This window comes from Choloepus didactylus, chromosome 14, assembly GCF_015220235.1.
Source record: "Choloepus didactylus isolate mChoDid1 chromosome 14, mChoDid1.pri, whole genome shotgun sequence".
Lineage (NCBI taxonomy): Eukaryota > Metazoa > Chordata > Mammalia > Pilosa > Megalonychidae > Choloepus > Choloepus didactylus.
The window spans coordinates 60,351,617-60,372,976 of record NC_051320.1 but is presented as its reverse complement, the minus strand read 5'-3'; the positions used below and the strand labels follow the sequence as shown (position 1 = coordinate 60,372,976).

At 39.8% G+C, this 21,360-nt stretch overlaps 1 protein-coding gene across 2 annotated transcripts in view; it reads left to right on the top strand.

Annotated features, from left to right (window-relative positions):
• DPYS (dihydropyrimidinase) overlaps window positions 1–21,360 on the top strand; it is an 89,450-nt gene that overhangs the window by 32,134 nt on the left and 35,956 nt on the right. For both annotated transcript variants that reach the window (XM_037802894.1, XM_037802895.1), the window contains exon 7: window positions 2,376–2,518. In XM_037802894.1, coding sequence (XP_037658822.1) covers window positions 2,376–2,518 — 143 coding nt within the window. The remainder of the gene's footprint in view (window positions 1–2,375; window positions 2,519–21,360) is intronic.

Below are 21,360 nucleotides of genomic sequence, written 5' to 3'. Positions count from 1 at the left end.
GAAGGCTCAGGCAAAGGAGAAAATTAACACATTAGAAACCATCATTGAGGAGGACCAGACCTGGGTTATTAAAGGCAAAGACTTTTAAAAATAGTAACTGTGCTCAAAGAGCTAAAGGAAAACATGGATAAAGAACTAAAAGAAATCATGAAAATGATATATGAATATAATGAGAATATCAGTAGAAAGATGGAAATTAAGAAAAGGAACCAAACAGAGCTGAAGGGCACATAACAGAAATTAATAATTTTCTAGAGGGGTTCAACAGCAGATTGGAGCTGACATAAGAAAGAATCAGCGAACTTGAAGAGAAGACAATTGAAAACATTCAGTTTGAGAAGCAGAAGGAAGAAAGAGTGAAGAAAAGGGAACAGAGCCTGAGGAACCTGTGGGACACCAACAGGCATACTGATGTACGTGTTGTAGGAGTCCTAGAAGGAGAAGAGAGAGAGAAAGGAGCAGAGAGGACATTAAAGGAAAAAATGGCTTAAAACTTCCCGAATTTAATGAAAGACATGAATACGCACGTCCATGATGCTCATTGAACTCCAAAAGGGATAAACTTAAATAGATCCATGTCACAGCATATTATAACTAAACTGTCAAATCTGAAGATAGAGAATTCTGAAAGCCTCAAGAAAGAAGCAATGTTGCACATACTAGGGAGCCTCAGTAAGATTCAGTGCTAAGCTCTCATTGGAAGTCATGAAGGCAAGAAGGCAATCGTATGACACATTTAAAGTGCTGGAAGCAAAAAGTTTCCAACCAAGAATTCTGGAAAAATGATCTTTAAAAAAATTAGTGAGAGATTAAGACATTTCCAGATAAACAAAAGCTGAGGAAGTTCATCATCACTAGAATAGCCCTACAGGAGATACTAAAGGGATTTCTGCAGGTTGAAAGGAAAGGACACTAGACAATAGATTGAAGTGAACAAATTAAAGCAATTAAAGGCATATGCATAAAATGTAATGAGGAATCAGTGGTTTTGGACTCATAATGTATAAATATTAATTTGTAACAAGAATTGCATAAAGGTGAGGGGACAGAGAGATACAGGAACACAGTTTGTGTGTACTCTTGAAGTTAAGTTGGTACCAAAGCAAACAAGATTGTTATAGATTGAGGACATTAAATTTAAACCACATGGTAATTACAAAGAAAATATCAGAGAATATGCAAGCTCATAGAGACAGAAATTAGAATATATGTTGCCAGGGGTAGGGTATGGGGGGGATGGGTAGTTGATGCATAATGGGTGTAGGGTTTCTGTTTGGTGAGATGGGAAGGTTTTAGAAATGAAAGTGGCGAGTGTACCACAATATTGTGAATGTGATTAATCCCATTAATGGTATGCTTGGAAGTGGTTGAGATGGGAAATTTTATTGTTTATATATGTTCCGCAAAGCAAGCAACTAAAGAGACAATGACAACTAAATGCAATAGATGATCCTGGATGGGATCTAACAAGAGAGGAGAAAAGGCCCTAAGAGGCATTATTGGGACATATGAAAAAAAAATCCAGAATATAGACTGTAAGCTTGATGTCAATTTAAATTTGATGACTGCACTTAAGGTGGTTATGTAAGTGAATATCCTTGTTCTTAGGAAATGTACATGGCTGTATTAAGTGTTGAAGAAGCATAATGTATACATCCTACACTCAGGTTTTCAGAAAATGGATTGAGAGAGAGAGAGAGAGAGAGAATGATACAGTAAATATGGCAAAATATAATTGGATCTGAGAATCTAGGAGGAGAGAGTAGGGGTATGTTGGAGTTCTCCATCTGGGGTTTGTATTATTTTTGCAATTGTCCTATAATTTTGAAATTATTTCAAAATAAAAAGTTAAAAAAATGTTAACCTCTTGCACAAAATTAAACCTTTTGAGCTGTTTTTTCTTCTTTCTGAAAGCATTGTCTCCTGGTTTAAAGGCAGGAATAATATTCTATCTAATGGCAACATGGTTATCTTATAAGTCTTAGGTCTGCAATACATAAGCCAGATTATAAATGTAGTAGGTTGTGGTGATAAAATTTAAATGAGAACTGAAAATAACCGTTGACAGCATTTATTTTTCATCTATTGTAATTTCATGTGATTCTGGGAAGGATGGGGGTGTTTCTTCAAGCTGAGAGTTTTTTGGAATGTCGTCTTTAGGCTTCTGTATGTTACCGCATCATCATCATCATCATGATTGTGATTGCTTAGGATTTATCAACATGCACAGATATGTTCAGCTGCACAACATAAGAAATTAGGTGTCGTTCTGTTTGGTTCTAAGCAATGTGAGTCTTGTACTTTTATTGTTGGGAGATTTTAAACTATTGGACCATTAGAACAAAACACATTTTCTTCCTTGAATTGTTTTACAGCATAGTGGTAAAATGGATGAAAACCGTTTTGTGGCAGTTACCAGCACAAATGCAGCTAAAATCTTTAATCTCTATCCAAGAAAAGGAAGAATCGCAGTAGGTTCAGATGCTGACATTGTGATTTGGGACCCAAAAGCTACAAGGTGAGTCTAAGTTCTTGTATTCCTTGGCTTCAATATGGAGAAAAAGCACTAACTTTCAAAGAGAGTATGCATTGGCTTTAATCCAGCCATTTATTATTAGGTGATTTATTTAGCAGTGTTTCGGGTATTTTGAACCTATGCACAAGATAAAGGTTTTTATGTGCAAGTATTTGTTTGTTTTTCTTGGCACATGGGATGCAAAGGTTGTGCTGCTTACCATTCCCTGGAAATTTTATATGTATATAAAACCAATGTCAATTTACCACTTCAATGCTTGGCAAATGCCGGAGTTCACATGGAGGAAAGGAGCAATGAAGAAAATAAAAGGCCTAGTTTGAAAAAGCCTGAATTGAAAACTTGAAATAATTATAGCCTTTTTAAAGCTTTCAGATAGAAAAATTCCAGCACAAAGGATGTCACTTTTAGTTAGCTACATTTTCCGGTTGAGTTCATCTCGAGCCTGTCATTCCCAGTAGAATCTAGCTTTATGTTTCCAGTTTCCGTAATTCTATGTTAATATTGGAGGCCTGGCAAATTCCACCAACTCAGGAAAGCATTCAATAGAGGCTGAAGCTCTGGTAGTTTCTCCTTGTAGGATCTTAGGACGGGCAATATCTGCATCCTGATTTGTGTTTTCCATAAACTTTGCAGTTGTGATGGAGAAAATCCTACACTTTAACATTTATGTCTGTGTGTGTTTGTGTAAATTGGAATACAATATGACTGCCTTTGTTGTACAGGCATTTATTGAAGGTTTACTAGGTATTTTATTGTAGTAAACAAAAGGCTATAGTTTTGGGGGGTGATATTGTCACAAACAGTCTGTTTCAGTTGAAGTTGCTCCTGGGCTCACCCTTGGTAAAAGAAGACATTCTAGAAACACTAGCTCTGTGAGCTTAAAAACAAGCCCCAGATGTCCCCCTAGAAAATACTTGTCTCTTTCTGGCTGCCACTCTCCTTTGGGCACTCATTGTCCCAACCCTGGTACCCCAGTTCACATTGTTGGCGGTCTCGGTCATGGCAGATAGCCTTTAGTGAGATACTTCACCATATCTCCTCATTGCTGGTTTATGATCCATACAACGGAGTGAATGGTGGTAAGAACATCTCATTAACGTAAATGTCCTACGATGTCAGCTGAGCACAATTCAGGGTCTCTGTTATTGTGTTAACAAAGAACTGTTACCCACTTAAGGACTAAATATCTGGTTATCAATTGATCGATGGATCTTCTTCTTTCCCCTCCGTGCGTATGAAACGATGACACTTGTAACTAAATGTGGGTGGCTTCTCTGCTAGGCTAGAAAAATTGTGCTTGGGAAAGCAGTGGGAAAAAAATTGCCTGGATTTGGACTGCTCTGTGTATGAACTGAGCATGCTGTGTTTAGAAGGCCTGTGATATTTTAAATATTAATCCACAGAGACCTGTTGTACACTCAGAAGAGGCCTGCCTAGGGTCCTCTTTGCTGTAATTCAAACAATTGTGGCTGCTTCAAGTGCTGTGCTGGGACCGGATAGATCTTTTGAAATGACTTATGGTTTAAGGAGTTAATGAGACTTGGTCAGAAAACCTTTTCAAAAGGAAGAAAACTATCATGGAGAAAATATTTGTGAAAAATGATTTCTTTGAAGCATAGCATCTGGGAAAATCATAATAATGATATTTAGTAATTATTTGCATTTACACAGTTCCTGGTAGTTTTAAAAAATGCTTTGGTATCTAAAATGTGATTTAGGAGGTGAGAGAAATATGATCACCTTATGGCAATGAGAAAATTAAGATTGAACAGTCTAAGTGACAGGTTTGGTAGGAGAACCCTGACCCAGTGACTTTGAATATCACATGCCTTTCCTGAGGCCCAGTACCAGGATGGCTCCTGAAAATCAAAACAGAACCCTTTTATATCATTCTTGATTGTTCACGTTCCACCTCAGCACCTTTCCAATCAGGTGGGCCAGTAACAGATAGCTTCTTTGTACTTGAGTCAATTCTTGATTATTTATTATGAAAGGTGAAGGAGAAATGAAAATACTCCATGAGTGATGTGGTTCTCTGGTCTAATTCTCAATGATGTGGAGAGCCTGGGGAGACCATGCCCTGCGATTCCTGTTTTCATCCCTATCCGGGCATCGCTAGCATTGCCCAGCTTTAAGAGTCTCCTTGGCTGTTTTAATTTCTGAGGACAACCTCAGGCCCAAAGCACTGTCTTCCTTAGACAGCTGGACAAAGAGAAATGACCTGCACCTAAGGTTGTGAATAATTCACTTACTTTGCTTACCGCATATTGTTGCTTGGGGGAAATTTGTAGACTGTGATTATGTCCCTTTGAGTCCTGTTTTTAGACTATGTAAATATAGACCCCTTTATTTCTCACACGTTTTAGCTACCAATTTCTGTAACATTGTTTTTTCCTTCCTTTGCTATTCAGTTGTTTTAGAATAGCAAGTAATGATCCAGAAGTGTAGTTTTTTTTTTAAGATCTATATATTACCTGCTTAATTTCCCTCATTTCTAGTCTAAGAATAACTAACTTAAGGTCAAATTGAAAAGCTTCTAGACTTTTTAGTGTCTTTTTCTCTCTTTCTCTCATCAGTTCTTATATAAGAAATACTTTTTACAGTAGTGTCCTTCATTTTTTACAGTTGTGATAACAGAGAATTGAATATTTAAATTTTCATATGTGTCTTTTGTGATAAAGACAGATATTTGAAATTTCATTATTAGTGCTGTCTTCTTAATCTACCTGCTTATCATTTACATCTAGGCTATAGGCACAATGAAAACAAGCACAAGCTCAGGAGTCTGAAGTGTAGTTCTGGTCCCAGCTCCATCCGTGCAGACATTTAAGGTCTCTGACTATCCCTCTCTCGTATGTAAAATGAGATTATTAATAATTGTCTGCCTGCCTCCCAAGGTTTTTGTTAGAATAACACGAGATAATATGTGTGAAAATGCTTTGTAAACTAAAGGGCTACTTATGGGCCAGATATGTATGATTATGATTATGTTATATTTATCCAGTTTGGCTGGTGTCATGATTTGCAGCACTTTTTCATTTTCAGATGTTCTCAGCTATTTTGCCGGTGGTGACCAGGGAGGCATTGAACCACAGGATTCTTTTCCGCAGACCCTCAGATCCTTTTAAAAAACTGGAGACCTTTTAAAAATAATTCTGTCTAAGCCATCCTCAGACTTTTTTCCACTGTCATTATTCATCTTTTCAAATTCATTGCAGAATGTGGGAACCAGGAGAGAAGGGATGGTTGAGGTGGAGGCTTCACAGAATAATGAGTCTTGAGGAATATTTGAACAAGGAGAAACAGTGTTTATTGTAGTACATATTAAAAGAGAGTGTTCCAGAAACTGTTGATTCCTTATCTGCGTCGATCTTAGCACCAGGCTCTTTGTGGCCTGGTTGTTATGTGAAAGTTGCTCATCTGGGCTGGCTGTTCCCCATCAAAATTATGCTGATGACCTCAAGTAGGACCTTTCTGGTGCACAGGGTAGTATTTTTAGCTTCCTCTAACTGTCTGCACATCATCCATAGCTTTCACTGTCTTCCACCATCATGGTCTATCTTTTCCCATCCTGTACTCTGGGTTCTACTGAGTCTGTGCACCCCACTTTCAATACTATAGTGCAATCTCTATTCACTTGTCTTTCTCCCTCATTAACATCCATGAGGCCTATTTCCTTTTTTTAAAAGGTTATATTTTAGAATAGTTTTGGATTTACAAGAAAGTTGCAAAGATAGCACAGAGAGTTATCATATTCCCCATACCCATTTTCCACGATTATCGTCTTACATTAGTAGGGTACATTTGTCACAGTTAACTGCTGTTAACTAAAATCCACACTTTATTCAGGTTTCTTTATTTTTTATGTAAAGTCCTTTTTCTGTTCCAACACCCTAGATACCTAGGTTCCTTTTGGTTGTTTCTCAAACTTTCCTTTTTTTGATGACCTTGATAGTTTTGAGGAATACTGGTCAGGTATTTTATATGACGTCCCTCTATTGGGATTTGTTGGCTGTTTTTCTGATTATTAGCCTGTGGTTGTGGGTTTTGGGGAGGAAGACCACAGAGGTGAAGCGCCATTCGATCAACCCTAACAAGAGCGTGTGCTACCAACGCGGCACATCACTGTTGATGTTGACCTTGGTCACCTGGCTGAGGCAGGTTTGGCAGTTACTCTTTTGCCCCCATTTCCTACTGTACTTTTTGGAAGGAAGTCACTATGAGCAACACACACTTTTCAGGAGTTTTGGTCTAGTTTCATGTTTTAATTGATTGTATATCCCTGGGCATAGTCCAGTTCAGCACAGAGTAGGAGCAACGTAAGTGTTGTTGAATGCGTGAATGTGAAGGATATAGCCTTCCACAATGCATGGAAGATTGATGCAAATAAGAAATGGCATTAAGGAAAATTAGAAAGATTTTATTCAGCAATGGTTGTGATGAGAGGAAATTGGCATAAAAGAATAACATTTATTCACTTCGTGTTTTTAATTTGCTCCAGGTGATCAATAAATGATTGTTGAAAGAATGAATGAATAAAAATGAAGTTAAGTAGAAAGGATTTTCTGAGGAGATGAGGAAGAACTGTGTAGAAGGTCTTATTTTCTTTAAATATCCCCTTCATTTTTTTTATTGAGGTGAAATTCACAAAACATAAAATTAACCATTTTAAAGTGAACAGTTCAGTGGAACTTCGTACATTCACAATGCTGTGCAACCACTATCTCTATCTAGTTCCAAAATATTTCCATCACCTTAAAAAGAAATCCCATACCCTTGAAGCAGTTGCTTCCTATTGTCCCCTCCTGCCAGCTCCTGCAACCACTAATCTACTTTCTATTTATGGATTTACATATTCTGAATATTTTATATAAATGGAGTCATACAATCTATGATCTTTTGTGTCTCGCTTATTTTACCTAGCATAATGTTTTAGAGGTTTAACCACTTTGTAGCATGCATTAGTACTTCTTTGCATTTTATGGCTGAATAATATTCCATTGTATGTAGTACCACGATTTTTTATCTGTTCATCTGTAGATGGACGTATGGGCTGTTTCCACCCTTTGGCTATTGAGAATAGTGCTGCTATGAACATGCACACACATGCATTTATTTATCTGTTTTTAAGTATTTTGTGTATATACCTAGGAGTGGAATTACTGGGTCAGATGATAATTCTATGTTTGACTGTTTGAGGAACCACCAAACCGTTTTCCACAGTAGTCAACCCATTTTACATTCTCACCAGCAGTGACTGAGGGTTCCAACTTCTCTACATCATCACCAGTCCCCTCACTTTTTAGTTTGGGGAGAAGTTAGTTTGTTAAGCAGAGCTCTTAGAAGAAGCGAAGCTAAAAGAGAGTTGGCTTCGTGCTCCCTCGTTGCTGTTTTCACTCAGCATAGGAGAACCTCTGTGAACCAGACTCTAGGTTCAAGGTTATAGAAGAGCCAGGCCCTGCCTTTAGGAAGCTTGACCATCTAGGGAGAGGAGGCAAGATGTAAAGTCAAATATCCACAGTCTAAGTCAGAATGTGCTAAGAGTATCACATGAGGGGCAGAAACAAGATGCCATAGAAGTTTAAAGAAGAAAGATCATTCTTACATTAGACCAGTCATTGGCATAAATGAGGAGAATAAATGAAATGTCTGGTTCTGAGAATCAGGACTAAAAAGGAAGGCAAGATAAACCAAGGCTCTGATAGGAGGGTCAGGGAGGAAGTCCTTAAGGCCAGGGTTACTTGAGAGAGATAGCAGGTTCAGGCAGCTGGGGGGGTAGGAAGTTGGGGATGGGGTGGGGTGGTAGGCTGCCTGTCTCTGGTGTTAATTTTCTTTATTACAGATGGAGGTAATTTTAAAGAGAGCCCACCTAGTGGGGAAACATTATTTAATCAGATGAGTAAATATGTAGCTATAGATTCTTTTCTTGCCAAAAAAAAAAGAATAAAGCCTTTTATTTTACCTACCCAATTTTAATATTAGCTGCAGGCTAGAGACGGTCAAGCGTTCTTTTTGACTACCTCATTAGCAGCTTGTCCAAATTTTCCTATGAAATTTCCTTAAAGGGTTTTAGCAAAAACAATTGCCCAGCTGACAAGTTACTATCTCAATTGCGAGCACACACACTTCACTCCAGATCCTGAAGGGGGCGCCCACAGCCCACACTGAGCTTGGCGGCTGCAGCCAGGCCCATTGGAGCTGCTGGTTATGCAACAGCAAGCCAGCCTCTGGAAACAGATGCATTTGCTATCATTTCATGGTACATTGATGTTTTTGGTCTATTTTTATTTTTATTACTTATTAATGGCATGTAGCAGTAAGTATGCTTGCAACGCAATCCCTAACCTTAATACTGGACTGCATTAAAATTAGCCAGGGAGATTGGGAGAAAGAAAAGCAATGAAGCTAAAAAAGGTCTGATGATTCCAGGGTGAGGAATTTGATATGTGACGATAGATGGTGAGAGAGAATTGGGAGTGGGAGTCTGTAGGGAAGGTTTGAACATCCTGATGAACGATTACCTACTACATTACTAGCCTGTAAAAAAATCCCTACAAAAATCAACTGCAGTAACTCTTCTGTGTCATTGCACAATAAAAACAAACTGCATTTGGTGCATATGGGGCACTCACCTTTTCCAGAAGTAAAGAGAGTCTGCTGTATTCAGCCTGACGACTCATTGAGCTAGTCAGAGTCTATTGCTTGAGACAAAGCTGTGTCCTAATGCTTCACTACTTGGAGCAAAGCCTCAAATTTAGGGATACATTTCCTAGCTGAATGTTTGATCCATTTCTATAGAATATCTTGGCACTGAAAGTCAGGGGGGAAAATCAGCAGTATGATTTTCATGTGTTGTGCAAGAGTTCTTTCGTGGATATAGAAGCCTGTGGTCAAGGCAGAGACGTGTGAAATCTGGCAACTCATTAAAAATCTTATTAGAGAGAATGGCATGTAAGTTACTTGCCAGCTCAAAGCAGCAGCAGTAACTTATGTTCTGGCAATTTCAGACTATCCTGTGAACTTCAGTTCTTGGGTATTCATTAAATAGCACTTAGTTTCTATGGTAACTGTTCCTTTTCAGTTTTTATGAGCTACAGGACATTTCAGAGAATCTCAAGCACACAAACACACAGCTAACACATGGTGTGCACTGGAACATTTCATGAAGACTTCTAGCTGGAATGGATTCTGCAGAGCAGGCATATTTTGCACACAGTTATCTTAGTTTATTTTTTTAACTCAATTATATTTGGCTTTGACCTTGAATATACCATTCTTGAAGGCATTGTGCCTTCTTTCCTGCTTAATTTCCTCCTCTTTCTTTGATGGAAGATAGAGATGAATATAACTTTATATTCAGTGAAGAGAAATGACTTGCAGCCTATGAGTATGCCCCTCTGGAGTCTAGTGGGGCTTGCCTTTTGTGTGAAATAAAGCAAGAGAAGAATGACTGTTTCATCCTTGGAAAGTGGGGATCATGAGATGTGAGGCAAAAAGAGGAAATGAGTAAGATGCCCTTTGGCAAATAGTGATAATGGCTTATTACAGTTATAATTTAGACTAAGTCATTGTTTCATAGAAGCTACTAAGGCATTTTCTCTTGAAATCACATACCATGTATCACCTGTCCAGTGTGTACACTGCAATCCTGCTCCTCAAAGGAAGCATGTAACACGCACATACTTACACTAACTTACACTACCTACTCACACCATGCACACACATGCGGCATATGCACATATGCACTACAGCCTTTGATTCTGCTTTGAAAAGTTGGTCAACCAAAGACTGCTTTTAACGCCTTGCTTCTAAGAGTCTTTATGACTAACTCCTTCCCAGTCTTCAAATCCATAACCATCCCAGTGCACACTGTGTGGGAGGAGGGGCTGGGGACATAGGTGTCGCTCCAGAGGCAAGGGCGGAAATGAAGAGGTTAAAGCCATGATTTTTCACTGTGTCGTCTTGCTTAAGTTCATGGAGGCCACATGCTTCAAGGCCACTTCTCGAGGTTGCCCAGGTAGCACTTTTTGCACAGCTTCAGAGGAGCCCTTCACATAGGGTTATCAGACATTTGCGTAGTAATTGCAGCCATATTCTGGAAGATGATAGCAAAGTATCTTGAGAAATGTGTCTTTTGCTAAATCCCCACAAAATCCAACTGCCATGGCTATGGAGGGAGCAGTACCACAGTGTAAAGAGGAAGGCCTTCGGGTTAGATTCCCCACTTTGCCAATTACCAGCTGGGTGTGGACCTTGGAACATTACTTAAATTTTGTGAATTTCAGTTTCTTTATTTGTAACATGAGGTTGATGATATTTATTTCGTAGCATTGTTTGTGAGTTTAAGATAATACTCGTATAATGCTTGATACGTAATTAATGTTCAGCAGTGCTCGGCATGCAGTAGGTGGTGGGTAGCAGTAGGTGGTCTATTTCTTGAATGAGTGGGGAGCTGTTATTAGCTGTAGCTGTGATTCAGAAGTCCTTGCACTAATGACATATTCAGACGAAACCGAAAGTTTCTAGAATTTTATTTTCATATAAAAATTCCATTTCCCATGTTTCTTGAACAAACCTGCAATTTTCACCACGAATAACTAAAACGAGAAGATTGTATGGATTCCTTTGCTTAAGATAACTCAATTAAATCAGATTTCTTAAATGCTCTCATAGCTGACACCTTTTAAAAATCATTTATAGTAAAACTTTTCAAACAAACCACCCAAGATTCATTTTGTGGCCTTCAGAAGACCTTTGCTTTTTAAAAATAATTTTGAACTATGCATGAAAAGGGCTAGCTTTGTTGGTTACAAATGGGTAAAATTTTAACCACTATTCATTCCAGGTTGTTTATTTAAACACATTCTTACGCAACTGAACCTTTCAAGTGAACTAGAAATGATTTCTGGGAACTTTACTACTAATGGCTGCTATTTTTTTTTCAAATTATAAATAAAAGCAGCTTAGGAATGGATCACAGCAACCAATTCTATCATTGACCATTTACCTTTGCCAGAAGTAAGCACAGTTTATTTTAAGCATTAGGAATTGAACAGATGATAAGCACCAAGGGCAGGTTGTTGAATGAAAGGCTCAGACTTTTCCAACTAAGCACTTGTACCTGACTTATATTGTATATTATTCTGTCTTTGGCCTTTGCTTGTCTTATTCACAGCTGTATCCCTAGGTTTCAGAATGGTGCCAAATACATAAAAGATCTCAATGATTATTTGTTGAACAAATGAGCCAGATACTAATAATCTTGGGCTGGTGAACAAATGCGTGGTTTTAAAATTTTGGTTGGGCTTTGTTTATCTGCTCCTGGAACTGGTTTGAAATCCACATTTTACAATTTTTCCCTTTGAGTTAAAAAAATGATAATTCTCTGGCACTTCTCCCTTTTCCTTCGCCAGAGCAGGGTTTAATAAAGATGCATTTCAGAGTCAGTAGCCCATTAACATCTCCAGAACTTCAATCAATGTGGCTTAAGCAAACTGGATCCTTGTACAGATCTAACAGCTCTGTTTTTTGCTCTTAGACTCAACACTAATTCTTAAAAACATGTGCCCTTGGTCATAAGGAAACAGGAACACAGTGACTATGGATCAGAGGAAAGTTAACATCAGTACCTGAAAAGCATCCCAGCATCCCTATACTTTTAATGCACAGCAAAGAGCCTACGAAGGCCTTTGGAGGAAGCATCAGGAAAAAGGAGGCCCTTCCCTTCGGAAGAACATCACATTGAAAGCATACTCAAGGCAGTGAACAATTCAGGGAAGGGCAGTCTTTTTTAGTGGCCTAAATAAAACCTCCCAAAACTTTTATTCAGAGCAAAAGTTCTCAAAGCGTGGTCTGTGGGCCACCAATTAACAGTGTCATCTGGGACTTTATTAGAAATGCAAATTCTCCAACCTCACTCCAGACGTGCAGCATCAGACACTGGGGGTGGGACCCAGCAATCTGTATTTCAACAAGCCCTCCAGGTGATTCTGATGCATGCTCAAGTTTGAGAAGCACTGGTTTCGAGTCAGAGTTGGATGAGACTTTGGAATGCATGAAGTCCAACTAACTCTCCCAAACGGAGTTCTCCAGACCCCTTGCTTGATTACTGCTAGTTTTAGGGAACTTACCACCTAACCAAATAGTCCAGTCCATTCTAGGATGGCTATAATGGTTAGGATGTTCTTCCTTTGGCTGAATTAAAAACTACCCTCTTCCTGCCCCTAGAACTATGCGGAATGTATCTGTTCTCTCATATAACAGTCCTTCCATTCATTTCTTAAACTCACAAACATTTGAAGAAAGATATTGGCCCCTAGTAAGCCTTCCCATCACCAGGATGAGTATTCCCAGATTCCTAAACCTTTCCTTAGGTCCATGATCAGCAGCATTCCAGTGTCCTGAACACCCTCCTGCTCACCCATCTCTTAACACACACTTGTCCATGTCCCACTACGTGTGAGTCACCACAGTTGGACATGGTTCTTCCTGTAACACCATTCGTGCAGGAGCATGTGAGGCTGAGCTGTTCTACCACTGAATGTAGAGCTTTGCATTTCTCTATTACATTTTAAGATGCACCTTATGAAATTGCCATTTTGGTAGATTAAAAAAACAGTGAGGTGTGAGCAACTGAATGAGGTTCTAATATCGTATCACATTCATTCAGTCAGTAATTTCAAAACTTGTTATTTGGTCTTCTTTGATGTCTGTGTTAAGTGACTAAGATGACAGTAAATGGTTGTTTTTCTTCATACCACTTTTAAGTCCCCTTGAGTCAATTAAAATGTCCATGCTTTTAAAAAAATTCAATATTTAATATAAACAAAACATATAAAGAGTAATGCAGTTAACACATGTGGTAACCCCCGTTTTAAGAAATAGCACACAGTTAAGACTTCTTCCCAGCCCCTTTTCTTTCCCTTCCCACAATCACTACCCTGGATTTGGTGCTTATTACTCCCAAGAATTTCTTTCTATTTGTACTGTAGATTGTTGCATTCCCTAGCCATACAGAATTGCATTGTGCTATATGTATTACAGTGTAACTTTCTCAATATTATGTGTGAGGGACTTACCCATGTTGAACTGTGTAGATTTGTTTCATTCATTTTCGCTGCTATATAGTAGTCTATTTTATGAATATACCATAATTTATTATACATTCCTTCATTCATGGACATTTAGGTTGTTTCCAGTTTTTCACTATGTCAAACACTGTAAACATCCTTGTTTACATGTATGAGAGTTTCTCCATCTAGTCCCTCATTTGTTTTACATGAATTGCTATCAAATGTTTCCCAACAGAAACACATAAAATTGCTTTGTTTTTGTAGTTATATGCAGAACTTTTCATTTGTCTCTGCTACATTTTATCTTGTCCCACATTTGTTCAGTAATTTTTAAAACCTGTATATTGGGCCCCTGCCATAGGTCAGAGACTGTAGTAGGCAGCTCAAGACAAAAGTGAATAAGGCATCATCCTAGTGTTTGCCCAATGTGGCCAAAACAAGGCGAATAGAGGAGTGGTAGCTTTTGCTTATTGCTCCAGACATTGTTTTTGGATTGTGATTCTGATATTCCATGTATTGGCTCTTACTCCCAGAGTGAGCCTGCCACTCTGAAGATTCTCTGGCCAGATCTGCTGAAACAGAGCTGCAGAAACACAACCTGTGGCTCAGTGACCACTGCTGAGGGGCTGAAGTTTGGGTGGGGAGGAAATGGAATCAGAGAGTTTGGGCTCAGGACTCCTTCTCTTCCTCTCAGGTGACACAGCCAAATATTCGTCTATAGACCCAGGTCTATACCCTATTTTGTTCTAACCACACACTGCTCATTGAAATACAGAATTTTGGCGCTTACCCATCCACCTACCCAAGTTACATGCACACAGACCTGTAACTGTTTCCTGTTAATCAGGACCTCTGGTTACAGCCTACTTATTTTGCATAGACATAACACGTTGGTCTTGATTTCCTGACTTATCATATATAACGAAAGATTAAAGAATATGTGTCTATGTGTGTACACCTTCAGATTTTTATGTTTGGGGAAAATAAATTTGTTTTTACTTCTCAAGTATCAGTGATGGTTTATACCAAGATTTTGTGTTCAGTGAAAATCTTTGTTAATTAGTCATTCTTAATGTAATTATTTTACAAAATTCTTTTTTATTGTTGTTACTAATGTTGACACAGATTCGAAAACTATGAATGCCAGCATCTTCTCTGCCGTTTAATATGTTCCCCACCTCCCTGGGCAGAGAACTTTCTCTTTGATCTCTGTAGAGAGCCTATTGGACTTATATTAGGCACCTGAGTTTGAGCCTTGGAGTGAGCAGTGGGCTCCTGGGGGGCAGTGAGCTGAGGGGGCTGAGTATGCTGCCCATGAAGCCAAGGTCAGTGCCGCCTGACTGGGTTCCAGGCAACAGATTGCACACCTTTTCCTCGGTTACAGGTGTGCGCTGGGCTAGTGTCGGGGAGGGTCCCTGCAAATTCACCAGCGCTCTGCAGTGCACTGTCAAGCACAGCCTGCTGACAGTGAGGTTTCTTTGGATACCAGGAGCTAGCTAATTTTTCAGAGCTCTGACGTGGCACCCTCCCAGAAGAGAGGCCTGTGCAAACCAGAGAGAGCTTGGGAAGGAGAGTTGGGGAACATTAGGTTTATTTTGCAGCTGCAGCTGGAGTCACATTAAACCTATTGCCTAATTTCCTTTGTCTAACTTGATTTCTGTTTGGCCAGGAGGCAAATGGATCGATATTGTTTTTTATGCCGAGATTATGTTGCCTGATGGAAATTTTCCATCTATTCATCGTGCCTGTCTTCAGTCCTGTGATTGGGACTGTGTGCTTTCTGGGCAATGAAGGGCCTCCCCAGACAGCAAGCGTGCATGTGAAGCCAGCCATCTGCCTGGAGCCCTCCGAGCCTTGTGTTGATGGTAGCCAAAGAGGCCGCCGCTCAGAGCTCAGCCCTGGCACTGGCATTGGGGATTGTGCACGATTCCTCAGGCTGCATTCTAATATAGCTAGTTTCATTTCTTTTTCTTTCTTGTAAAGCTCTTTTCCCCCTACTTTGTCTCTACATCTTTTTCTGTTTTGGGAACACTCTCTGCATCTTCAAAAATTTCTTAAAGGTAGTTTCTTTACATTTCTATTATGTTTTCTGCCTGTCTTTTCCTCCCCACCTTGATTCTGCCCTCTTCTTATCATCAGTTGGCGGGGGGAAGAGGGATGTGCATAGTTTGCTTGTAATTCTGTTCTCCTACCAGTCATTAAAGGAAAGCTAAGATTCTGGAGGCAGAGTAATGATAAGGCTAATTACCCAGAAGAAAAAAATATTGGAACATTTATCTGTGGAGAAGGATTACCAAATTCTTCATGCGGTAGAAAAAGGAAGATGGTATTAGTCAGTCGTAAGTACACAAATAGTTTTTGCCTGCTTTCTCTATATAAGAAATTGCTCAGTGCATGGGGGACATAAATAAAAGACATAACCCATGCTATCAAAGAGGTTGCATTCTGGCTGTCCAGATAGCAAATACACATGGGAATTAGAAATAACTCTAGGAGAGAAAAATGAGAGTTCAATACATGAGTACAGGTGGGGACGGCCTCCTGGGCTTGAGTCCTTGACAAAGGAGCAGTACAAATAATTGTCTGGAGTTGGGGTCAGCTGTAAAGACTTCGGAGAAGATGGGGTTGGGTTTGAGAAAGTTGGTTGGCTTTGAACTAACCTGACCCTTAAAGGATGTCTAGGCTCTGGACCAGTGGGCAGGGGTCTGTGAAGCCTTCCGATGGGAGAAGTCATGAATAAATAAGAGAAAATAGGAAAGATAAGGTCTAGGGGTAATAAAGAAATTGGAGAGGCTGGAGTGCAGGGTCAGAATGGCAAGCAAGATTAGTTCTGACCAGAATACAACAGCGTTGAATGTTAGATTAGGTATGGTTTTCTATTAGTTAGCAGAAGCTATTGAAAGTTTTTGGGTGAGGGTTTGAGTTTATCTGAATCTGTGCTTCCCAACTTTTATATGATTCATATTGAAAATGGCATTGTTTGTAGAATATATCACTAAGGAGAAGAGGATTTAAAGACTGGAAAGAGGATGTAGGGTAAGCAACTCATTCTGGTTTGCCTGAAACTTACCCAGTTTTAGCACTGAAATCCTCTATCATGGAAACCCTCAGTCTAAGTCTAAACCAGGAGTCTTTGTGACCCTACGAGGATGCTTCTGACCAAAGGTGACGAGCCCAGGAGCTCTGCCTACACCCAGTCACCCTAAGGTCTGAGACTTTCAGTCTTCTGTCTGGTCTCATTAGTTGTGAAAAACTGATTAAATAGTATTTTAGGACAATGAGAATATAATGGATTGGAGTCAGGGAGAATGGTCAGGAGGCTTTTGGTGGAGTCTGGCTTGAGAGGATAAGGAGTCAGACAAGACTAGGGCATCAAAAATGAAAGAAGAAAAAGAAATTGATTTAATAGCTTTTTTCTGGGAGGAAAAATCCTCTCTGACAGCTCAGTGAAAGATTGAAAATGAGTGAGGTAGAGGAATCAGAAGTGACTTCAAAACAACTGCAGCTTTGTTCATTTAAGACCCAGGCATTTATTGAGTGCCAACTGAATGCAATGCATTGTTCTCCAAGTGAGTGAAAAGTTTCTTACCCTAAAGGAACTTAGGATCTAATTGGACAGATAAGGAACACTCAGATAACTGAAATAACCATAATATAAAGTAAAAGGTCAGGGTGTGTGGCCCAGTGTTAAGGTGTATAGGATTTAGAGCAGAACTGGATAACCAAATTCAAATCCCAACCATGCCAATTCTTAGCTGTGGGATCTTGGGCAAGTCACTCACCTCTCTGAGTTTCAATTTTATTCTCAGTAAAATGTAGATCTGATGCTAATAGAACCAACCTCCAGGGGCTGCTGGAGGCGATAATACCTTCACCATGGGGCATGGCGTATAGAAGGACTTTAAGGAATGTTAACATGATTATCATGATCATCTATAAAATGATAAGACATTAGAGATTTGCATACTAGCAGAGCAATATCAAGGTAAATGACTTATGCTTAATAATAAAGGATCCTGGAGAAAAATTTTAGCTACATCAACAGGAGTCTAGTGTTCCAGTTTGTTTAGTTAATCATAATTACACCCCTGTTTGTACATATCTTCTGCACACTCAGCTTGTAGTTGGCGTGCCACTGAGACACAGTTGTAACTGCAGTTTCAGTAGAATGCCCTTTAGATGTTGTATTGTTAAGCAATTTTGGATAATTCCAATATTTCTAGAATTCTTTGATGCAAAGGCGTTCTGCCTCACAGCATGTAGCAGCAATGTCAGGGGAAGGTTCTAGATAATGCATTATCTAATTTGTGCATTAGGTCCCTCCTCTATGTCTTATAGTCATGGGTAACTTTTACAGTATTTTTAATAATTTGCTATTTTAAAACCAAATTTCTTATTATTTCCATTGAATGGGTTTCTGAAAGCAGAATTACTGTATTAAGGGGTGTATACCTTTTTAAAGGCTCTCTGAGTGCATACAGAGAGCTCTTTACCACCTCGTGGTTTCCTCATCAGCTTTGTGTACAGTCTTTATTTTTCTTTAATTTTTGCCACTTTTGCAGGTAAAAATTGTTACAGCTGTGAGTTGCATAGCTTTGAGCACTAAGGAGGTTGAACACTTTTCTTGTGTATTAGTCATTGGTTTTTTTCCTAATAAATATCTGCTCATGCTCTTTGTTCATTTTTCTTTTGGTAACATGGTATTATTTGTACCTTTATTAAAATAATCTGTCATTTCTTGTAAACTCCCCAAAGTTCTTTTGAAGAGTAAATGCTATAGCTATGTGAAAGTGTTTTATTTAAACTGCAAAGCAATATCTGCTTGTTATTATCAGTGAAAAATTGACTTTGTTCATTAAGAGACATTAGAATAACTTTTCCAACAGAGAGGTCCTTGTACTTTCAGAAATGGGCACAGCTAGAGTGTGCCCCGCTGCATCCCTAGGGCCTGGAGCAATGCTTGGTGTGGGGTAGGTGATCAGTAAATCTGTTAAGTGAATGAATATATGACAAACCTACAGATGGATAGGGATTTTCTAGGTAGTTCCACCAAGATGACTTCTACATTTCATTCTCTATTTTGCAAGTCACAAGTGAATAGAATTTTATATAGCTGATCAGCCAGAGCCATGAAATAGCTAGCTTAAACTTCTGGATTTATGAACCTTGTTCCTTAGCACCTGTCTTTCTATGGTAACATTGTAGGCCTAATTAGTAAAATTACTCCATTTATTTAAGCAAGAAATCTGGAGACAAGAAGAATTTAATGACCCAAACATGGTTTTCGACAATATGAAAAAGATCCAAGTTGTTTGCCTAAATATATGGCAAATTATTCAGTCTTCTCATGCATCATTTCTTGTTTTCTGGCACCTGTGAGGATAAATTGTACTTAAGGTCTAAAAGAAAACATGACAATATGCCTTGGTATTGATTCATTGTTTGATTGTCTGGTTTTTGTTTTTATTTTTTTGAAGTGGCGAGAAGCTATTTTGTTCAGAAATTTATGTTGCTGAGTATGATCTTTTGCACAGACCTAAATTCAACTAACAACAGGTGCCTGATGCCATCTTCTTTTCTAAAGTTTGTCTGTTCTGTTTTTATCCCTAGTTACCCTACCTTGCATTATGTGTTCCTTTTAAGGTGCCTTAGTATTTCTGGAATAAAGTGGGGTAAAAATTTCATACAAACATGCACTTTGCTCCAGACTTGTGTTCTGGATGGATCACTTCTAGTAAGAGGCAATATATGGTAGCTAAGCACGTGGTATTCAAGTCACAGAGACTCTAATTAATGATCTTAGGTAAGTTACTCAGCTTCCTGAGCTTCAGTTTCTTCATTGTAAAATAAGTATAAATTACCCTGCTTCCCATAGGGTTATAGAGAGGATTAAATAAAATAATGTGTAACAAGCTCCTAGCACGGGGCTTCACATATGAGCATGCAGTAAAAGAAGAGGTAACTGAGTATTATTTATCACCATTATAGATGACCTTGGTCATGGCTTCCAGCCACTGAAGGGCTATTAGTAAATTAAAAAAAAAAAACAAGTACAAATATAAAGGGTGAATGCTCTGGGGCAGCAAAAGAAGGAGGAAAGACAGATCCCTGCAAGAAACTGTCCCAGAGGCACCCACCCAGGGTGTATCAATCAGGGTTCAATCAGAGAAATAGAACCACTAGGAGATATATAGAAGTAGAACCATTAGGAGTTACTATATATACATATATATATATTCATTTACATTTATATGTTTGACCTTCCACAACTGTGGGAACTGGTTAAGCAGTCTCTGTAAGGCTGTTGTCTTCACATCTGATGCTGGAACTTGAAGTCTACAGGGCAGTCAGTTAGGAAAGGAAGACTGATGTATGGTGAAGAGCAAGGACAAACTGGAAGCCCTATGGGGAGGGAGCAATTCAAGGGAGTGAAAGCCATGTCTGTTCTTGTTACATCCGACCTTGGTGAGTGTCTGCAGAAATCGGCCTTTGGCCATGGGGCTAAACACACACACTGGGCCCAGGAGTCAGAACAGCTGATGGAGGATCCAGGGAAAGGTGGAGCAGCTGCAGCCCCAGCCACTACCTCACACCAAGGGGGTGAGCCAGCAGATCAGTGACAGTGAGAGGGAGCTACTAAATGGCTGCTACCCCCCACCTCCCCCCACCCCAGATGTGGATCCCATTATCAACGTGGGTATCTGTTTTAAAGGTGAAGAGACTGAGATTCAGAGAGGTTAAGTCATTTGCCCCAAATAACACAGCTGGCAGGGCAGTGCTGGGATTCAGAGCAGGCCTGATTGACTCCAACCTCTAGTCTCTTAAACGCTGCAAGGTATACTGCCTCCCAAAAGCTCAGGGGAGGAAGGGGCACATAAAGCACCGACAGCACAGAAGTGGAGAATTGGTCTCGAGAGCCAGACCACCGGGGTTTGTAGTACGGCCCTTCCGTTCGCTGACACCAGGATGAGTTACTTAACCTTTCTTTGCCTTGATTTCCTCATGTGTCAAATGGGGATGATTGTAATACCCATAGCAGAGGCTGCTGTGTAGAGTCAGTGGGTTAATAGAGGTGAATTCTTGGCCCCCGTGCCCAGTGCTTGAAATACCCCATGAATGTTGGCCGTTATAAGCCCCCCATTTTTTCAAGTCAGCAGATTTCTGAGTGTCTAAGGGGTAGAGCTTGTAGGCCCTCCTTGGAGTGTTGACCCTCTCCCTGCCTCCGTTATGGATGACTTTGCCCCCAGGCGTGCTCCAAGGTGACGCTGAGTCAGCTTCACAGTCTGCATTTCTGCAGCATCTCAGCAGCACGTCCTTGGATTCCGAGCCTCTTGCCTTGCTCAAGGTGGAGGTGGTGTTTACAGTGACTGCATCGGCTGCTGTGCCTCTGTGACCCGACAAGGGGGACTGAGCTTCCTAGAAGCTGGTGCCTTTTGGGTTGGGTTAAGCTCGAGCTGTGCAACTTTATTGCTAATTGGGACTCAGGAGCTGTGCTTCTAGCTCTAACACAGTCTCCAAAGGGCTCTATTTTAGGAGGGTCAGTGAAACACTAGACTGCACCATGGCTGAAATAGATGATTGGCTGTCACTGTGTTCTCATCCTGATTGAAAGCAGATAATTACTGTTAAAATTCCAAGTGTCCAGGTAATCTTTTTAATAGGGAAGGACGGTAGTGCTTTCAACTTTTGCTCAGGGGGATGGCCACTGATGGCTGGGGTGTGGTGGCGGGAGGTCCGAGTTGGGGCAGCCTG